This window comes from Meles meles, chromosome 8 (assembly GCF_922984935.1).
Source record: "Meles meles chromosome 8, mMelMel3.1 paternal haplotype, whole genome shotgun sequence".
Classification (NCBI taxonomy): domain Eukaryota; kingdom Metazoa; phylum Chordata; class Mammalia; order Carnivora; family Mustelidae; genus Meles; species Meles meles.
The window spans coordinates 14,121,312-14,143,508 of record NC_060073.1 but is presented as its reverse complement, the minus strand read 5'-3'; the positions used below and the strand labels follow the sequence as shown (position 1 = coordinate 14,143,508).

At 37.0% G+C, this 22,197-nt stretch overlaps 2 protein-coding genes across 2 annotated transcripts; both read right to left on the bottom strand.

Moving 5' to 3' along the window:
• Positions 1-841: 841 nt before the first annotated feature.
• On the bottom strand, positions 842-1,789 carry LOC123949090 (olfactory receptor 5M10-like). The gene has a single exon (XM_046016402.1). It carries the CDS (start codon positions 1,787-1,789, stop codon positions 842-844), a length of 948 nt encoding a protein of 315 aa, XP_045872358.1.
• A 15,865-nt stretch (positions 1,790-17,654) lies between these two features.
• Positions 17,655-18,602, bottom strand: LOC123949523 (olfactory receptor 5M10). Its single transcript, XM_046017041.1, has one exon. The coding sequence runs from the start codon at positions 18,600-18,602 to the stop codon at positions 17,655-17,657; it is 948 nt and encodes a 315-aa protein (XP_045872997.1).
• Positions 18,603-22,197: the final 3,595 nt, after the last annotated feature.

The window sequence follows — 22,197 nt, the reverse complement described above, 5'->3', positions numbered from 1 at the left end:
TGGGAAAAATTTACTGAGTGCCTAAACCTAGGACGGTTCTATATATTCAAATTTCCCTAACATGATTTCAGTGATTACTCAGGCACCAGAACCATCATTCTGTATTATTCATTGGAGAATAGGTTATTTCATAATATTTTAAAGTATAAAATTGATCACCCTATTTTTTTTCCATTTTATTTATTTTTTCAGCGTAACAGTATTCATTCTTTTTGCACAACACCCAGTGCTCCATGCAAAACGTGCCCTCCCCATTACCCACCACCTGTTCCCCCAACCTCCCACCCCTGATCCTCCTAAACCCTCAGGTTGTTTCTCAGAGTCCACAGTCTCTTATGGTTCGCCTCCCCTCCCCAATGTCCATAGCCCGCTCCCCCTCTCCCAATCCCACCTCCCCCCAGCAACCCCCAGTTTGTTTTGTGAGATTAAGAGTCATTTATGGTTCGTCTCCCTCCCAATCCCATCTTGTTCACCCTATTTTGAAACTCACTATAACTCTGTAGACCACATATTCAGAAAAATGGATTTCTGGTGTTCTTATTGACTGAATTAATTCTAATACTTACTCCCAAGTAAGTAAAGACACTAAAGTGTCTTATGAAATCATTGGACACCACTAATTTATATTCTGAGATTTTTTTTTCCAAATAAAATATTGTTTAACTTCAGTGAGACAGTTTTTAATAAAACAATTTGTCTTGGAGCTATTAATTTAGAGAGGAATTTGCTATTTTCATGAGTTTATGAAGAGACTATATCATGACCATAGAGTGGTGTGTTTGCTCTGTGAAGAGATTTATTACGTTATTACAAACATTTTGTAATTACAATGAACAGATGCCTACACTACAGTTTTATAAAAGAGATTTCCCTTAATGATTTGCTGCACAGCATGGATCACATCCCTATTCCTTAGACTATAAATCAGTGGGTTCAACATTGGGCTCAAAAAAGTATAAAAGACTGCAAATATTTTGGCCTCCTCTACAGACTTCTCAGATGGACTCCTTAAGTACATGCAGAAGAGGGTTCCATAGAATAGGGTGACTGTTGTCAAGTGGGAGCCACAAGTAGAAAAGGCTTTGCGCGTGCCTTCAGCCGAACGGATCCTCAAGATGGCTGCAATAATGAACAGGTACGATAGCACAATGATGAAGAGAGAGCTTGACAGAGTCAAACCGGCAACTACCAGCATCGCCATCTTCTTGACATAGGTGTCAGAGCAGGCCAACAGTAGAAGAGGAGGATCTGCACAGTAGAATTGGTTGATTTCAAGGGAGCCACAGAAGGACAAGTGAAAAGTCAGCAGAGTCTGGGAGAGTCCGTTAAGGTAACCACAAGTATAAGAGACCGTGACTAGACAGATGCAGATGTTCTTAGACATTCTGGTGCTGTAATGCAAAGGGCTACAGATGGCCACATAGCGATCCAATGCCATTGAAGCAAGGATGTAAAACTCAGTGATCACCAGGGCAATGAAGAGAAGACACTGTGTGAAGCATCCGGCATAGGAGATGGTTTTCTGGTCTGAGAGGAAATCGTGCAGCATATTGGGAGTGATATTGGAGGAATAGCAAATGTCTACAAAGGAGAGGTGACTCAGGAAGAAATACATGGGTGTCTGGAGGTGGGAGTTGGCCCTGATCAACACAATCATACACAGATTCCCTGCCAGTGTGACTAGGTAGATCACCAGAAACACTGCAAACAGGATCTTCTCTAATACTGGGTCATCTGTGAGTCCCAAGAGAATGAATTCCGTCACTGTAGTATGGTTATGAGAAGACATTTTCTTATTCCTTGAAAACGGAGAGTGGCAGAGAAATGAGGAATCCTGTCTGATTGAGATTCTGCATTTATTCCATCCATTTTATCGTTTACTTAATGATATACTCAGCCACTGGGATATTTCCCTATTCAAAAAACTTATCAGTGGGGCGCCTGGGTGGCTCAATGGGTTAAGCCTCTGCCTTCAGCTCAGGTCATGATCTCAGGGTCCTGGGATCAAGCCCCGCATCAGACTCTCTGCTCAGCAGAGGGCCTGCTTCCCCTCCCCCCTCTGCCTGCCTTTCTGCTGCTTATGATCTCTCTCTCTCTGTCAAATAAATAGATAATATCTTTTAAAAAATCAGAATATCTACATATTTTTATTCTCTTATATTATCTCTTTCTTTTGTATCTCAAATACACAAATACGCAAACATATTCACATTTTTGTGTAAATATATTCATATATATACACACCTTATATTAAGTGTAATAATGTAATAGTAGTGCATATTTTATGTGTATACATATTCACACATTTATACCTGTCTTCTTGAGGAAGTCCATATTTAATGGGTTTTTTTCACCCTTGAGAAATAAAAACCAAGGGAACAAAATTCAGATATGAAACCCACTAGTAATTGCCATCATTCAAGTGGGCAAAAAGGGAATTTGTGTATCTAGGGTCCCACCAACTATGATACACTGTTGTTTCAGAAATTTTGTAGTAGATAAATCTTCAATACAGCATTTTACTTGAAAAAACTCTAGCTATCTGGATTAAATTCATTCAGAAACATTTATTTAGTGAAATAATTTAAATAAATAATAATTTATCTCGATATTTAACTAAGAGATTACAAAATAAAGAATTCTTTCCGTTTTGTCAATTCACACATTCATTTATTCATTTACACTGTAAAAACTGATTTTTCTTCTGTTCTAGTGTCTGTGGTTATGGCAACTACCAGCCTCATGGAGCATACAGAGTAGGAGAAGGAACATATTTAAACACATAGACAAAAAAATATATCATTATGTGGTTAGAAACAAGTGCTATGAAGAAAAAATGAAGAGGGGTTGCATTTAGATGCATTTTTTCCCATATTGTTGGGATACTAATGTCCACACAAAAGAACATAACATATTTTGGTGAACAAATGTAGAAAGTGACCTACCTGTAAATAGCTGATTTACCATGTTTTGTAAAAACAAAGTGGGAAGATTTATAATGTATTCTTAAGTATATTCCATAGAGTATTTAAAAAATAATTCTAAGAAAACAATTAAAAGAGTCTTTGCTCCTCATGGGCATAACCTTAATTTGATGCTCTGGGAACTGGATTCTCCTGTGATCCCAGTATCCCTACCTAACCTACACATTCACGACTTAGTTGTGTCTGTGAAAGCTTTAGCATGATTAAAAAATTTAGCCATCTGTTTTAATACTATGGAAGGAGTAAAATAAAGGTAGATAAGTTTTGCTTTTTTGATACAGTAAAGTGGGAATTCCAATTAGAAAGCCTGTTTTTCCTTGTAAACACTAAGGGGGCATCATGTCATGATGGTCCAGAAGAGGAAAGTAGAGTACATGAGAGATCTGAAGAGGACAAAGACAAAACACACCACAGACCAGGAAAAAATATTCACATCAAGTAATTCTGACAAAGGACCTGGGTATTTAGAATATGTGCACATCCTCCCCAACTCAGGGATGAAAATATAAGCAGTTCAATTAACAAAGAAATAGGAATTGAACAGACACTTCATAAAAGATAGATGAGCAGTTAATAAAGACAGGAAAAGAATGTCAACATCTATAATTGTCAAGAAAATGCAAATTATGACTACAGCTGGATACCACTTCACACCACCTCAGTGCCAGGAATTAAAAGACCAGCAGTGACTTTCAAGGAAGATGATACATAGGAGGGTCCTAGGATCTCCTCAGCCCATGGACACACCTAGAAAACAACCTCATCAGTGTAAATAACCCAGAAAATGATCCAAAGACTGCCAGAATAGACTCTCCACAGCTAAATGTGGAGAAGAGACCACACTGGAGAGGGTAGGAGGGGTGGAAAATGCAGTCCAGAGCCAAATAGACCTGTTGGACTGGACACAGGATAGAGGGACATGGACAACATGGAAAATGCTCCACAGTTTGGTGCTACCCAAGTACATAAAGCAACTAGTAACAAACATAAAGGAAGGAATCAATAGTAATACAATAATAGTAGAACACTTTAGTCCTATCATGTGTCTTTTCTGACCACAACTTTATGAAACTAGGAATCAACCACAAGAAAAAAATCTGGTAAGAACACGATGAAACTAGCCAACATGCTACTACATGGTGAACGGGTCAACCAAGAAATCAGAGGGAAATCAAAAAATACATGGAGACAAATGAAAATGAAAACACAACAGTCCAAAATCTCTGAGATGCAGCAAATGCTGTCCCGAAGGAAATTTATAGCAATACAGGCCTATCTCAAGAAGCAAGAAAAATCTCAAATAAATGACTTAATCTTGTATCTAAAGGAACTAGAAAAAGAAGAACAAACAAAACCCAAAGCCAGTAGTAGAAAGGAAATAGTAAAGATCAAAGCAGAAATAAATTATATAGAAACTCAAAAAAAAAAAAAAAAATAGAACAGATCAATGAAACCATGAGAGGGTTCTTTGGAAAGATCAACAAAACGAACAAACCTTTAGCCAGACTCATCCAAAGAGAGAGAGAGAACTCAAATAAAATCAGAAATGAAAGAGGAGAAATAATGACACCATAGAAATACAAAGGATATTCATCCTTTCTGATGGAGGCATAATACTCCATCATTTATATGGACCACATCTTCCTTATCCATTCGTCCATTGAAGGGCATCTTGGTTCTTACCACAGTTTGGCGACCGTGGCCATTGCTGCTATAAACATTGGGGTACAGATGGCTCTTCTTTTCACCACATCTGTATCTTTGGGGTAAATACCCAGTAGTGCAATTTCAGGGTCATAGGGAAGCTCTATTTTTAATTTCTTGAGGAATCTCCACACTGTTCTCCAAAGTGGCTGCACTAACTTGCATTCCCACCAAGAGTGTAAGAGGGTTCCCCTTCCTCCACATCCTCTCCAACACACGTTGTTTTCTGTCTTGCTAATTTTGGCCATTCTAACTGGTGTAAGGTGATATCTCAATGTGGTTTTAATTTGAATCTCCCTGATGGCTAGTGATGATGAACATTTTTTCATGTGTCTGATAGCCATTTGTATGTCTTCATTGGAGAAGTGTCTGTTCATATCTTCTGCCCATTTTTTGATATGATTATCTGTTTTGTGTGTGTTGAGTTTGAGGAGTTCTTTATAGATCCTGGATATCAACCTTTTGTCTGTACTGTCATTTGCAAATATCTTCTCCCATTCCATGGGTTGCCTCTTTGTTTTGTTGACTGTTTCCTTTGCTGTGCAGAAACTTTTGATCTTGATGAAGTCCCAAAAGTTCATTTTCGCTTTTGTTTCCTTTGCCTATGGAGACATATCTTGAAAGAAGTTGCTGTGGCTGATATTGAAGAGGTTACTGCCTATGTTCTCCTCTAGGATTCTGATGGATTCCTGTCTCACGTCGAGGTCTTTTATCCATTTCGAGTTTATCTTTGTGGACGGTGTAAGAGAATGGTCGAGTTTCATTCTTCTACATATAGCTGTCCAGTTTTCCCAGCACCATTTATTGAAGAGACTGTCTTTTTTCCATTGTACATTTTTTCCTGTTTTTTGAAGATTATTTGACCATAGAGCTGAGGGTCCATATGTGGGCTCTCTACTCTGTTCCACTGATCTATGTGTCTGTTTTTATGCCAGTACCACACTGTCTTGGTGATCACAGCTTTGTAGTAAAGCTTGAAATCAGGTAACGTGATGCTGCCAGTTATGAAAAATTATATACCAGCAAAATGGACAACCCAGAAGAAATAGATAAATTCCTAGAAACATGTAACCTCCCCAAACTGAATCAGGAAGAGATAGAAAATTTGAAAAGACCAATTACCAGCAATTAAGTTGAATGAGTAACCATAAACTTTCAACAAACTGAAGTCCAGGAGCAGATGCTTTTACAGGTGAATTCTACCAAACATATAAAAAGAGTTAATACCTAGTCTCCTCAAACTACCCCCCCACAAAAAAAGAGAGGAAGGAAAGTTTCCAGATTCATTCTATGAGGTCAGCATTACCCTGATACCAAAACCTGATAAACACACTACAAAAAAAGAGAACTGCAGGACAATATCTCTGATAAACATAAATGCAAAAATCCGCAACAAAATATTAGCAAACTAAATCCAACAATACATTTAAAAAACATCATTCACCTTGATCAAGTGGGATTTATTCCTGAGTGCAAGGGTAGGTCAATTCTTGCAAATCAATCAATGTAATAAATCACATCAGCAAGAGAAAGGATAAAAACCATATAATCATTTCAATAGATGCAGAAAAATTATTTGACAAAGTACAACATCCATTCATAATAAAAACCCTGAATAAAGAAGGTTTGGAGGGAACACACTCTCAGCATAATAAAGGTCATATATGAAAACCCCACCCTAACATCCTTTTTAAGATTTTATTTATTTATTTGTCAGAGAGAGAGAGGGAGAGAGCGAGTGAGCACAGGCAGAGTGGCAGGCAGAGGCAGAGGGGAAAGCAGGCTCCCTGCCAAGCAAGGAGCCTGATGTGGGACTCAATCCCAGGACGCTGGGGTCATGACCTGAGCCGAAGGCAGCTGCTTAACCAACTGAGCCACCCAGGCGTCCCCTAACATCCTTTTTAATTCTGAAAAACTGAGAGATTTTCCCCTGAGATCAGGAAAAAGACAAGGATGTCCATTCTCACCACTTTTATTCAACATAGTACTGGAAATCCTAGCCACAACAATCAGACAAGAATAAGAAATAAAAGACATCCAAATTGGTAAGGAAGAACTTTCACTATTTGCAGATAACATGACACTATATATAGAAAACAATAAAGACTCCACCAAAAAGCCAGTAGAACTGATAGGCAAATTCAGTAAGGCCACAGAATAAAAATCAATACACAGATATCAATTGCATTTCTATATACTAATAATGAAGTAGCTGAAATAGACTAAGTGGGTTCTAATGGAAACAATACTCATTTCCAGATTTAGAATTTTTGTTGCTTACATAAGAGATTTTTATCATTCTGTCCCTATGATGTTGACCATAATTTGTTCTATAATTCTACATTTTTACCTTTCAGGTCTTGTCTTTCTACAATCTATTTTAAAATAATAGCTAATAATCATGAAAATTTGGTTTTAATATTTTACAACTAAATTGTAGCATAGGATTATTCCAGATTGCTTGATACTTTGTGAAATTGGTCTTTACTTAGGTGCATAATGTAGCTAGATATTGGTACGACATATTTAATATATCTTTTCCCTTTTTTCTTTTTTTTATTTAAATTCAATTAACCAACATATAGTACCTCTGTAGTTTTTGATGTAGTGTTCAAGGATTCAATATTTGTGTATAACACGAGTGTTCATATCACATGTCCTCCTTATTGTCCATTACTGAGTTACCCCATCCCCCCACCCACCTCCCTTTCCACAAAACATCTCTTCCTTTCTAATATTTTTTTGGTTTTTATTTTTTATCTTGAAGAAAATCTTTTAAGTTACAGCTTCTGACCAGTTATTAATATAGAATTTCACAATTTTATTCCTACTTTTTAAAATTTCTTGCCTGTTGGGTGTACTAATGTGTACGGTAGCCATCAGTGAATGGATAACCAAGTTTTCCTTCATCCCCAATGGCACTAGGAGTGTTCATTTAATTGTGTATGTGCGAATAAAGTAGATATAAAGGTATCATTAAAAATATTGAATGATCAGATATGATTTTTTTGGAACTGAAATTTGTTTCATTTCATCTCAATGTCACAGTATGATGATGTTACAGCACAAGAAGAAGAAAAAAAATCCTTTATTTAAAGGAACTGTCTTTTAAGAAGTAAACATCAGAAGGAAATAAAACTTCTGTTTCCATATTAAAACATTGTCGATACTGATATTGACTTGCTACAACCCCCCTCCTAACAAACAAATAAGCATTGTTCTATTTGCCACTGCAGAATCTCAATATATTCAGAAGCACAACATTTTTAAGGGGAAAAATAATAAGACTTGAATTAGAAGGAACCTAGATGACCATCCAGTTCAATGACATATAACAGTTTGACCCCTGCCTTTTCCTACTTTTACTTCTACATTCTAACTATTAATAAACCCAATCCCTTAATTTTACATCTTGGGATCTTAATTACACTGGAAATATGCAGGTTTTTTGTTTGCTTGTTTTCTTGTTTATAAAAGAGATAACTGTTCATTATGGAAAACTGATACATAGATACAAAGAACAAGATTTACTTTTCCTTAATCCCACCACAATACAATTATCATAATGTATGTATCAATGCATCCTTCTTTTTTCATAAAAGTCTATACAAAATCATTTGCCCTGTCCTTAACTGGTAACTTCTTCATTTTAATATCGGCAGAAATTCTAATTTAAAAAATCAGTTCCATGATATTCACACTCACTCTTCTTTTTGACCTAAGCCAACACTCCCTTGCAGAGGCTCTGTTAGCTCCGGCTCTGGTTCCTAGGAGCATCTGCTTGTGTCTGCTACAAAAGGCAGGCAGCAGCCATAACAGATTCAGGCAAAGCAGACACACTGGAATTCAGCATAAGTTTCAGTTAACACAGTACCATGCAAATTGAGGGCAGCCTGTACATCATAGATCATTCATTTCTTTTTTCTCAATTATAAAACAAAGATCACAATGAAAAATCTTCACCCACATGTTTTATTATGCTTTGGCACATTCTTAAAATTGGAAGAGCTGATTAAAGTTATAAAAACATTTTTAAGACTCCTGAAAACATCCTGTTAAATTGATTTCCAGAAAAACTATATATTATTGTTTTCTTGACATCCATGATGTAGAATGTACCAGTCTTTTGGAACTCAAATATAAATACACAAAAGTCTCTAATTTCAAAGGTGGTTTTTTTGTTTGTTTGTTTGTTGAAATTATCTCTATTTACTTAGTGGTGATTGTTTTTTGCCTTAGGTTTATTTATGGACACTTAGGACCAAGATCCCTTGAATTACACACTACTCAAGATTAGTCTGATAATTACTGGAAGGATAAACCAGTGGCATAATAGTAACCTAGAAGGAGCCCTGATGGGTAGCATTTTCCATTTTCATTGTTATAAATACTGCCACACTGGCCAATTTCAAGACAATCCCTTTAACAACTGGCTTGCAAACCTGAATATTTAAGAATTGGCTCAATGGAGTCAGCTGAAATTCATCCTTAAAGAAAACCCTATCTAAACTAAACTGGTAAATTCTCTAATTACCACGTTATTTGAATGCTGGAGAGGGAGTTCCTATGAAAAAGATAAAGCCCAGTTCCAGTATCTTAACATATTATTGCATTTCAGGTATGAAGTTGTCAAGTTGGCAACTGGAGCATTTATTTCATATTTTTAGTTATTACTATTTTTACTCATTAATTTTAGCATATTTGTAGTTTTTTTTACATATCATTCCTTTTTTTAAGATTTAATTTTATTTATTTGATAGAGAGAGTTCACAAGTAGGCAGAGAGGCGGGGGAGAAACAGAGAAGCAGGCTCCCTGCTGAGCAGAGATCCCAATGTGGGGCTTGATCCCAGGACCCTGGGACCTGAGCTGAAGGTAGAGGCTTAACCAACTGAGCCACACAGGTGCCCTGATGTATTTATACTTTTATCAATCTTCTTATTGATAAAATACTTCTTTCAATTTTCTACACATAACCTAAATATTCATGGTGTTTTAATGCTTTGAATCATATCTTTTTTTTTCCTATTTAAATTTTTTATTTATTTCTTATTTTTTTCTATAAAGATATAATGTATTTTTACCCCCAGGGGTACAGGTCTGTGAATCGCCAGGTTTACACACTTCACAGCACTCACCATAGCACATACTCTCCTCAATGTCCATACCCCACTCCCCCTCTCCCAAACCCACCTCCCCCCAGCAACCCACAGTTTGTTTTGTGAGATTAAGAGTCACTTATGGCTTGTATCCCTCCCAATCCCATCGTGTTTCATTTATTCTTCTCCTATCCCCCTAACCCCCCATGTTGCATCTCCACGTCCTCATTTCAAGGAGATCATATGATAGTTGTCTTTCTCCGATTGACTTATTTCACTAAGCATGATACCCTCTAGTTCCATCCACGTCGTCGCAAATGGCAAGATTTCATTTCTTTTGATGGCTGCATAGTATTCCATTGTGCATATATACCCCATCTTCTTTATCCATTCATCTATTGATGGACATCTAGGTTCTTTCCATAGTTTGGCTATTGTAGACATTGCTGCTATAAACATTTGGGTACACGTGCCCCTTCAGATCACTGTGTTTGTATCTTTAGGGTAAATACCCAGTAGAGCAATTGTTGGGTTGTACGGTAGTTCTATTTTCAACATTTTGAGGAACCTCCATGCTGTTTTCCAGAGTGGTTGCACCATCTTGCATTCCCACCAACAGTGTAGGAGGGTTCTCCTATCTCTGCATACTCTCCAGCATCTCTCATTTCCTGACTTGTTAATTTTAGCCATTCTGACTAGTGTGAGGTGATATCTCATTGTGGTTTTGATTTGTATTTCCCTGATGCTGAGTGATGTGGAGCACTTTCTCATGTGTCTATTGGCCATCTGGATGTCTTCTTTGCAGAAATGTCTGTTCATGTCCTCTGCCCATTTCTTGATTAGGTTTTTTGTTCTTTGGGTGTTGAGTTTGCTAAGTTCCTTATAGATTGTGGACACTAGCCCTTTATCTGATATGTCATTTGCAAATATCTTCTCCCATTCTGTCAGTTGTCTTTTGGTTTTGTTAACTGTTTCCTTTGCTGTGCAAAAGCTTTTGATCTTGGTGAAATCCCAGTAGTTCATTTTTGCCCTTGCTTCTGTTGCCTTTGTTGATGTTCCTAGGAAGATGTCGCTGTGGCTGAGGTCGAAGAGGTTGCTGCCTGCATTCTCCTCAAGGATTTTGATGGATTCCTTTCTCACATTGAGGTCCTTCATCTATTTTGAGTCTATTTTCATGTGTGGTGTAAGGAAGTGTTCCAATTTCATTTTCCTGCATGTGGCTATCCAATTTTCCCAGCACCATTTATTGAAGAGGCTCTCTTTTTTCCATGGACATTCTTTCCTGCTTTGTCGAAGATTAGTTGACCAGAGCTGAGGGTCTATTTCTGGGCTCTCTCTTCTGTTCCATTGATCTATGTGTCTGTTTTTGTGCCAGTACCATGCTGTCTTGGTGATGACAGCTTTGTAATAGAGCTTGAAGTCCGAAATTGTGATGCCACCTACTTTGGCTTTCTTTTTCAATATTCCTTTGTCAATTTGAGGTCTTTTCTGGTTCCATATAAACTTTAGGAATATTTGTTCCATTTCTTTGAAAAAAATGGATGGTATTTTGATAGGGATTGCATTAAATGTGTAGATTGCTTTAGGTAGCATAGACATTTTCACAATATTTATTCTTCCAATCCAGGAGCATGGAACATTTTTCCATTTCTTTGTGTCTTCCTCAATTTCTTTTATGAGTACTTTATAGTTTTCTGCATGTAGATTCTTAGCCCCTTTGGTTAGGTTTATTCCTAGGTATCTTATAGTGTTGGGTGCAATTGTAAATGGGATTGACTCCTTAATTTCTCTTTCTTCAGTCTTGTTGTTAGTGTACAGAAATGCAACTGATTTCTGTGCATTGATTTTATATCCTGACACTTTACTGAATTCCTGTAGAAGTTCTAGCAGTTTTGGAGTGGAGTCTTTTGGGTTTTCCACATACAGTATCATATCATCTGCGAAGAGTGATAGTTTGACTTCTACTTTGCCGATTTGGATGCCTTTAATTTCTTTTTGTTGTCTGATTGCTCAGGCTAGGACTTCTAGTACTATGTTGAATAGCAGTGGTGATAGTGGACATCCCTGCCATGTTCCTGACCTTAACAGAAAAGCTTTCAGTTTTTCTGCATTGAGAATGATATTTGTGGTGGGTTTTTCATAGATGACTTTGATAATATTGAGGTATGTGCCCTCTATCCCTACACTTTGAAGAGTTTTGATCAGGAAGGGATGCTGTACTTTGTCAAATGCTTTTTCAGCATCTATTGAGAGTATCATATGGTTCTTGTTCTTCCTTTTATTAATGTGTTGTATCACATGGATTGATTTGAGGATGTTGAACCAACCCTGCAGCCCTGGAATAAATCCCACTTGGTCATGGTGAATAATCCTTTGAATGTACTGTTGAATCCTATTGGCTAGTGTTTTGGTGAGAATTTTTGCATCTGTGTTCATCAAGGATATTGGTCTTTAGTTCTCTTTTTTGGTGGGATCCTTGTCTGGTTTTGGGATCAAGGTGATGCTGGCCTCATAAAATGAGTTTGGAAGTTTTCCTTCCATTTCTATTTTTTGGAACAGTTTCAGGAGAATAGGAATTAGTTCTTCTTTAAATGTTTGGTAGAATTCCCCTGGGAAGCAGTCTGGCCCTGGGCTTTTGTTTGTTTGGAGATATTTGATGACTGTTTCAATCTCCTTACTGGTTATGGGTCTGTTCAGGTTTTCTATTTCTTCCTGGTTCAGTTGTGGTAGTTTATATGTCTCTAGGAATGCATCCATTTCTTCCAGATTGTCAAATTTTTTGGTGTGGTGTTGCTCATAGTGTGTTCTTATAATTGTCTGCATTGCTTTGGTGTTAGTTGTGATCTCTCCTCTTTTATTCATGATTTTATTTATTTGGGTCCTTTCTCTTTTCTTTTCGATAAGTCTGGCCAGCGGTTTATCAATCTTATTGATTCTTTCAAAGAACCAGCTCCTAGTTTCACTGATTTGTTCTATTGTTTTTTTGGTGTCTATTTCATTCATTCTGCTCTGATCTTTATGATTTCTCTTCTCCTGCTGGGTTTAGGGTTTCTTTCTTGTTCTTTCTCCAGCTCCTTTACGTGTAGGGTTAGGTTGTGTACTTGAGACCTTTTTTTGTTTCTTGAGAAAAGCTTGTACCACTATATATTTTCCTCTCAGGACTGCCTTTGCTGTGTCCCACAGATTTTGTACCCTTGTGTTTTCATTATCATTTGTTTCCATGAATTTTTTCAATTCTTCTTTAATTTCCTGGTTGACCCATTCATTCTTTAGAAGGATGCTGTTTAGTCTCCATGTATTTGGGTTCTTTCCAGCTTTCCTCTTGTGATTGAGTTCTAGCTTCAGAGCATTGTGGTCTGAAAATATGCAGGGAATGATCCTAATCTTTTGATACCAGTTGAGACCTGATTTAGGACTCACGGTGTGATCTGTTCTGGAGAATGTTCCATGTGCACTAGAGAAGAATGTGTATTCTGTTGCTTTGGGATGAAATGTTCTGAATATATCTGTGATGTCCATCTGGTCCAGTGTTTCACTTAAGGCCTTTATTTCTTTGTTGATCTTTTGCTTGGACGATCTGTCCATTTCAGTGAGGGGAGTGTTAAAGTTAAAGTTAATTTGTTAGTGTTAAAGTTAAAGTTAAAGTTATTATTGATGTGTTTCTTTGATTTTGTTATTAATTGGTTGATATAGTTGGCTGCTCCCACATTAGGGGCATAGATATTTAAAATTGTTAGATCTTCTTGTTGGACAGACCCTTTGAGTAGGATATAGTGTCCTTCCTCATCTCTTATTGTAGTCTTTGGCTTAAAATCTAATTGATCTGATATAAGGATTGCTACCCTAGCTTTCTTCTGATGTCCATTAGCATGGTAAATTGTTTTCCACCCCCTTACTTTAAATCCGGAGGTGTCTTCGCGTCTAAAATGAGTTTCTTGTAGGCAACATATTGATGGGTTTTATTTTTTTTTATCCATTCTGATACCCTGTGTCTTTTGATTGGGGCATTTAGCCCATTAACATTCAGGGTAACTATTGAGAGATATGAATTTAGTGCCATTATTAGCCTGTAAGGTGACTGTTACTGTATATTGTCTCTGTACCTTTCTGATCTACTACTTTTAGGCTCTCTCTTTGCTTAGAGGACCCCTTTCAATATTTCCTGTAGAGCTGGTTTGGTGTTTGCAAATTCTTTCACTTTTTGTTTGTCCTGGAAGCTTTTTATCTCTCCTTGTATTTTCAATGATAGCCTAGCTGGTATAGTATTCTTGTCTGCACGTTTTTCTCATTTAGTGCTCTGGATCTATCATGCCAGCTCTTTTTGGCCTGCCAGGTCTCTGTGGATAAGTCTGCTGTCAATCTAATATTTTTACCATTGTATGTTAAAGACTTCTTTTCCCGGGCTGCTTTCAGGATTTTCTCTTTGTCACTAAGACTTGTAAATTTTACTATTAGTTGACGGGGTGTGGACCTATTCTTGTTGATTTTGAGGGGGGTTCTCTGCACCTCCTGGATTTTGATGCTTGTTCCCTTTGCCATATTAGGGAAATTCTCTCCAATAATTCTCTCCAATAGACCTTCTGCTCCCCTCTCTCTTTCTTCTTTTTCTGGAATCCCAATTATTCTAATGTTGTTTCATCTTATGGTGTCACTTATCTCTCAAATTTTCCCCTCGTGGTCCAGTAGCTGTTTGTCCCTCTTTTGCTCAGCTTCTTTATTTTCTGTCATTTGGTCTTCTATATCACTAATTCTTTCTTCTGCCTCATTTATCCTAGCAGTGAGAGCCTCCATTTTTGATTGCACCTCATTAATAGCTTTTTTGATTTCAACTTGGTTAGATTTTAGTTCTTTAATTTCTCCAGAAAGGGCTTTTATATCTCCAGAGAGGGTTTATCTAATATCTTCCATGCCTTTTTTGAGCCTGGCTAGAACCTTCAGAATCATCATTCTGAACTCTTGATCTGACATATTACCAATGTCTGTGTTGATTAGGTCCCTAGCCTTCGGTACTTCCTCTTGTTCTTTTGTTTGTGGTGATTTTTTCCGCCTTGTCATTTTGTCCAGATAAGAGGATATGAAGGATCAAATAATATACTAAAAGGGTGGCAAAGACCCCAGAAAAATGTGCTGTAACCAAATCAGAAGAGACCCCAAATTGTGGGGGAGGGGGGGAGAAAGGGGATAAAAAGAGGTTCCGAAAAAAAAAAGAAAAAAATTAAAAATAAAACAAATAAAGAAAAAATATAAAAAAGAAAGAAAAATATATATTTTAGATAAACTAGTCGAAAAATGTTAAAAAAGAAAAGGGTAAAAGTTATAAAAAATTTAGCAGAAGAAGAAAAAAGAAAGAAAAAAAATTGAAAAAAAAATTGAATTAATGGCAAGACTAAAGAATCATGGGGAGAAAGCCATGAGTTCCGTGCTTTGCTTTCTCCTCCTCTGGAATTCCGCTGCTGTCCTAGGTATTGAACCTGCTTTCCTTGATAGATGAACTTCATTCTGGCTGGATATTTTGTTGATCTTCTGGGGGAGGGGCCTGTTGTAGTGACTTGAGGGTCACTACAACTCTTGCCCAAGGCGGAATTGCACTGCCCTTACCAGGGGCCAGACTACGTAATCCGCTCTGGTTCGCTTTTGGGAGCTTCTGTTCCCTGAATGCTTTCCGTAGAGTTCCAGAGGATGGGAATGAAAATGGCGGCCTCCCAGTCTCTGGCCCCGAGGAGGATATTTCCTTATCTTAAAGGGTATTTCCTAATCTTAATAACAATATAGTGAAATGCTTACTCTCAAACATGACTAGTCATACATGTAAATGGCTGATGCTTTCTGGAGAAAAAAAAATTATCCATAAAACAATTTAGCAAGAGCTTTCAAAATGTTCAAAACATTTAATTTAACAATTGCACTTTTAAGACTGATCCTAAAGAAACAATCAGAAAAATATGTACATAAAGATATGGGTCAATCTTAAAAATAATAGGATGCATAGATAAGATAATATAATGGTTTGTAAGATAAACCAAATGAAAGAAAATACACCAAAATGTTGAAACCAGCTGACTTTAGATAAGATTGCAGAGGTAAATTTTGCTTTTATAGACATTTCAGCTTGTTTATGTATTTATTTACTTATTTATTTTAGACAAAGGGATGGAGAATGAGCATGGGCAGGAGACACAGAAAGAGAGGGAGAAAAAGAATCTCAAGCAGACTCCTCATTGAGCCTGGAGCCTAACATAGGGCTCAGTCTCACAACCCTGAGGTCATGGCCTGAGCCTAAACGAAGAGTTAGACACTTAACCAACTGTGCCACCCAGGCACCCCAGATACTTAAGAATTTTTCAACTTGCTTTTCTACAATCAACATCTTATTTTCATAATTAAGTTCAAGGATAATTTAATATAAACTATTACGGCCCATTAAAAATTGTGTTCACTAAAAGTATTTAGTCTGTATTGAGTGTGAACATTACATTATTAGGTGAAAATCAATATTCATATTTGTATTTGGCATATGATGATAGTTTTGTTTTATGAACAATCATAATATACATGCATATAAAATCACTGAGAAGAAATATGGAAAAATATAAATGTAGATTGTCCATTGGTTAAGACATTACTGATACAAGTTATTCCTTCATATCTGTCTGTATTTTCTAGTTGTTTCTAGTGAATATTTGTGCTTTTATAATCTGGAAAACATATTCATAAAACACAGTCTAAATATATCTATCATATATCAAAATTATTTGCTTTACATGAAACAGTAAGATAGTTCTACTTTGCACACAAACTATCATGTTTACCTGAAATGTCAGAGGAATTACACAGTCGCTATTACACCCTCATCACAAGAACCAAGATTTCATGTGGAGCAGTAACCTCATCCCTTCATTATCCCCATCCCCTCAGCACTGCAGCATGCTGAATTTAGCCATAGTAAATTGGAAAGAGAGAATTTGGAAACAAAAGATTTGCCTTCTTGATATTTAGTAGCTGAATGACTGTAGAAAGTCATTTGATCCCTCTGTGCCTAAGACTCCAAATGTTATAAATAGAGATAATAATTTTGAGGGTCAAAATAAATAATGATGGGGCATGCAGGGGTTCTTTGTTAAGTGCCTGACTCCTGATTTTGGCTCAGGTCATGATCTCAGGGTCGTGGGACTTAGCCACACATTGGGCTTCATGGTGAGTATGGAGCCTTAAGAGTCTCTCTCTGCCTCTCTCTCTGCTTTTCCCTTCTGTTCATGCTCTCTCTCTCTAGAAATAAAAAAATAAATAAATAAATAATAAGCAGTTATATAAAAGTGAGCATTCACTATAGAGTGACATGTTTATTTTTGTGCACATCGACTTTTGTTGTATCATATCTCTAAAGATTCTGAGGTGACCTTGATCCAAAGAGTTATACAATGGAAAAAATTAGATCACAAATAGAAGTAAATAAATAGAATATAAAGAAAGACTACAAAGAGGTCAACCACTTGGTTTAAAAGACTTGTCAAGATTAAGTTTAAAGATTGGTTCTTGAAAGCCACAGTGGTTCTCGGAATTAAAAAATAAAAGGAAGCATATGATTATTTAGACAAAATATAAAGCACTTGTATAATGATTATCAAATACATTTTTCAGTTACATTTCTAAATCTGAATATTAGCACATTTTGATTGCTAAAATGGGAATGCAACTCCTTGCTTAGCAAAAAGAAAGAAAGTTTATTATAAGTTAAGGGAATGAACTAAATGATGAAAATTCTCAAAAATAAATTGGAACATAAACTATATAACAGGTAGCACCTCTCTGTTATTTATTTCTAATCACCGTATTATCATAGGCAATTTGTCATTTTAAATGAACAAAGATTCAAATTTCAATTTTATAAAAGATATTTTCCTTAATCACTCTCTGCAGAGCATGGATCACATCCCTGTTCCTTAGACTATAAATCAGTGGGTTCAACATTGGGCTCAAAAAAGCATAAAAGACTGCAAATATTTTGGACTCCTCTACAGACTTCTCAGATGGACTCCTTAAGTACATGCAGAAGAGGGTTCCATAAAATAGGGTGACTGTTGTCAAGTGGGAGCCACAAGTAGAAAAGGCTTTGCGCCTGCCTTCAGCCGAACGGATCCTCAAGATGGCTGCAATAATGAACAGGTACGATAGCACAATGATGAAGAGAGAGCTTGACAGAGTCAAACCGGCAACTACCAGCATCGCCATCTTCTTGACATAGGTGTCAGAGCAGGCCAACAGTAGAAGAGGAGGATCTGCACAGTAGAAATGGTTGATTTCAAGGGAGCCACAGAAGGACAAGTGAAAAGTCAGCAGAGTCTGGGAGAGTCCGTTAAGGTAACCACAAGTATAAGAGACCGTGACTAGACAGATGCAGATGTTCTTAGACATTCTGGTGCTGTAATGCAAAGGGCTACAGATGGCCACATAGCGATCCAATGCCATTGAAGCAAGGATGTAAAACTCAGTGATCACCAGGGCAATGAAGAGAAGACACTGTGTGAAGCATCCGGCATAGGAGATGGTTTTCTGGTCTGAGAGGAAATCGTGCAGCATATTGGGAGTGATATTGGAGGAATAGCAAATGTCTACAAAGGAGAGGTGGCTCAGGAAGAAATACATGGGTGTCTGGAGGTGGGAGTTGGCCCTGATCAACACAATCATACACAGATTCCCTGCCAGTGTGACTAGGTAGATCACCAGAAACACTGCAAACAGGATCTTCTCTAATACTGGGTCATCTGTGAGTCCCAAGAGAATGAATTCTGTCACTGTAGTATGGTTATGAGAAGACATTTTCTTATTCCTTGAAAACAGAGAGTAGCAGAGAAAGTGAGGATTATTCATTTATTCCATCCATTTTATCATTTATTCATCAATGAATTACTAGGAAATTTCTCTTCTGTTTTATGAAATACTTCAGAATGTCTATATAGGTATTTTTGTCCTGTGTCTCTGTTACCTCTTTCTCTTTATCTCTCTCTCTTGTTCTTGCTCTTGCTTTCACTTGTGTGTGCATGTGTGTGTATACAAAATCACATTTATACTTGCCTTCTTAGAGAACTCCATATGTGTTTTTTTTTTCAAATTTCATAAAAAGAAAAGTATAGGAATTAAAAACAGGTATGAAAATCAGGGGGTTATTGGTATCATTCAAATGGGAAGATAAAGGTGGTTAGATTTCCAGGGTCTCTTTAGATCTGATACCCTGTATTTCAGATACAAAGTAGAAGAAATAGGGGCACCTGGGTGGTTCATTGGTCAAGTGTCTGCCTTCAGCTCAGGCCATAATCTCAGGGTCCTGGTATGGAACCCCTCTTTGTGCTCCCTGCTGAATGCAGAGTCTGCTCCTCCCTCTCCTTCCCCGGGCCCCCCACCCCGGCTCATGCTTTCCCTTGCACTCTCTATCTCAAATAAATAACTAAAATCTTAAAAAACAACAACAACAGCAAAACAAAATGAAAGAAATAATTTTTACAGAATTTTCACCTGAAACCCATAGTGGTCTTTCTTAATTTTATTCAGAAGGCATTGAATTAGTAAATTTATCTCTTGATACATGACTAAGAAGGTACTGAATGAAGAATTATTCTCTGTGCTTTGTGAATCTACTCACTCATTTACATACACATGTAAGTGTTTGCTGAAAATATTTGTTTCTGTTGTAAGTCTGGGTTTATAGCTTTGAACAAATTCCCCATCCTCATGAATTGTATGTTGTAGGAGAAGTAACAGATATTCCCACATAGACAAAGCTATAGAATGTGATGCCAGAAGCAAGCACTATGAAGAAAAATGAAGGTAGGATGCTTTCAGGTAAACATTCAGAGAAGACTCTTCCAAGAAAGTATCACTTAAACCATAAATACATAATCTAAGTATCTGGAGAAGAATATGGAGATTTTTTCCCATTTTCTAAGCAACTAACACATATATGAACATATTTGTTTTGAAAAGCACAGATGATGTTTAAATGTGGTCTTAGCTTTCAGCTGGAGCCACTCTCTCGATGCTTCATGAAAATAAGTATGACTGGAAAACAACGTGCCTCAAAAGCTGTGCCTAAAGCTATTTTTATTTAGTTTTCACATATACATCAGAAGGGCTTGGACATAATTGATTTTTAGAGATGCTATAAATTATTAACATATGAATAGAAAAATCAAGTACAGTTGATGAAATTAATTTTGTCCACATTGGTGGGATATTCATCTTCATACAAAAGAACAAACCTATTCTTAGTGAAGAAATATAGAAAATGACCTACCTGTAAAAGTTGACTTACCATATTTTGTAAAAACATGGTGAAAACATTTATAATGTATTTCTCAGGAACATTCTCTAGAGTATTTTAGAAAAATTTCTGAATGACTAATCAAAATAGTCTTTGTTCCTCAAGGGTACAAACTTAATTTGGTGCCTTGAGATCCTCGATTCTCCTTTGAGGCCAAAATCTCCATCTAATATCTAAGTACATGCTTGGTACCAAATGCATGAGATCCTAAGCACAGATAGTATAATTAGCCATCACCTTTAATTACCATGGAAGAAGAAAAATATGAATATATAAGTTGTTTTTATATTTTGTGTAGTAAAGGTGAGAGAATTCTCATCAGAAAGGCTTCAGTGTTTCTCTGTAGATACTAAGGTTAGGTTATCTAATGAAGAAAGGTGGAGTGAGAGATTTGAGGAGCAGAAAGAATGTAGAAAGCAGAAGAGCAATGCAACCAATGAAAGTAAGTAAAGTAACCAATGAATGTAAGAAAGTAAAGGAACAAGAAGTAGGTCAGGTGTGAGGACCCTTTAAAGAGCTGACACCATTATTTATACTGGAACCAATCTGCCCCATTGGTTAACTTCATCAACATGCTAAAAATCGAATATGAGAATAGAAGACATGATCATTCATAAAATGGCTCATTCATAATACTGGTGATTTAAAAGGAGGGTTGAAAGTAGAATAAAAAATGTTCGAACATTGGCACTGCACTTGGTAGAGAATAAAATAATCTAGAAATATATTCTCTGGTCTGTATCTTCTAGGGCATGGATAGTTCCAGGTCAATACAATCCAAGGAATCAAAATGTAGGCTGTCCCAGACAAGAGAGCCATCTGATTTTGTTAGATCTCTAAATGGTGGTGTAAACCTTAAAAATGGACACTGCTAGTTATTTTACCAGCAAGGAAAACAAAAGAGTTTATTTGGGAATAAAAGAGAATTACAATCCAGGACAAACAGGTAAAATTTTGGGCAAATCCAAGGAACAAAGGAGAAGAGCACATCTTAAGGAGAAAAGAGGTACGTTGGAAAGAGTGTTAGAACTAAAAGTCCATTGGAGGAAAGTTGGAGTAGAGTGTATGGCTCTTCATTAATGGGGCTTTTGCTGGGGTAGGTATAAAAGGAGCTGCTGAAGAGGACAGTGTCTCTTCCTCAGGCTATAGTAGTAGAGTAGTGTCCATGTGCTAGGTCAAGCCCATGGTGAAGTCCATCCCTTCTTGTTGGGTCTGCAACCAACTAGAGAATTAGGACATGAGATCTCTCCCTGTGGAAACCTCCCAACTCCATTTTAGAGGAAGCAGTGGAGGATCTCAGTTCTGCTCAGAGATCAGTTAGGCAGAACCTTTGGCAGCGGCTACCTTTTTTAAGTGTTCAGACATAGAGGGGTCATGTCTGAAGAGTCTGACAGTTGCTGCCAAATTCTTCCCCTTTTTAAAGGAATTTAATTGGCTTCAGGTCTGCACAGACCTCCTCTGGTTCTGCTCCTTATCAGTTCTGGGGTGTCTGCTGATGCTGGTCCCGGTGATATCTCCTAGAGCCAGTACATTTAGCTGCTTGTGTCATCGTCAGACACAGGCTTCTGCTTGACATGAGAGACTCCATTTTGCTCTCTACAACATCATGCTCCAAAACTCCAATATTAATGTGTTGGGATCACAGGAATAAATATAAACACAAAATCTACGAGTCCTCTAGGGACAAAAATAAAAGAATGTCTTCATGACTTTAAAGTAACCAAAGGTTTCCTAGAAAGGACAGAAAAATCATTCATTGTGAAACAAAGACATAAATTTTATGTCATCAATTTCAAAACATGCGCTTTTCAAAAATAATGTTAAGATAATGAAAAGGTGAGCCACAGAGTAGAAAAAAAAATTCATATGGGGTTATTCTGACAAAGACTTATATTCAGAATAGATGAAGATCCTCCAAAGCTCACTGATCAAAATGCAACAACAAAAGGTAACAGATACTTCATAAAGGAATACATGAATGGTCAAAAACCATATGAAAATAATTTCAGTACCTGTAATTGTCAAAGATGGGTAAACCATAACTACAACATGTAACACTTCACATCCAACCTCCACAGCAAGAATTGAACCAATTGT

What these genes read in the sequence shown, in the direction of transcription:
- LOC123949090 (XM_046016402.1), bottom strand. Translation starts at nt 1,789, where the DNA reads ATGTCTTCTCATAACCATACTACAGTGACGGAATTCATTCTCTTGGGA.
- LOC123949523 (XM_046017041.1), bottom strand. Translation starts at nt 18,602, where the DNA reads ATGTCTTCTCATAACCATACTACAGTGACAGAATTCATTCTCTTGGGA.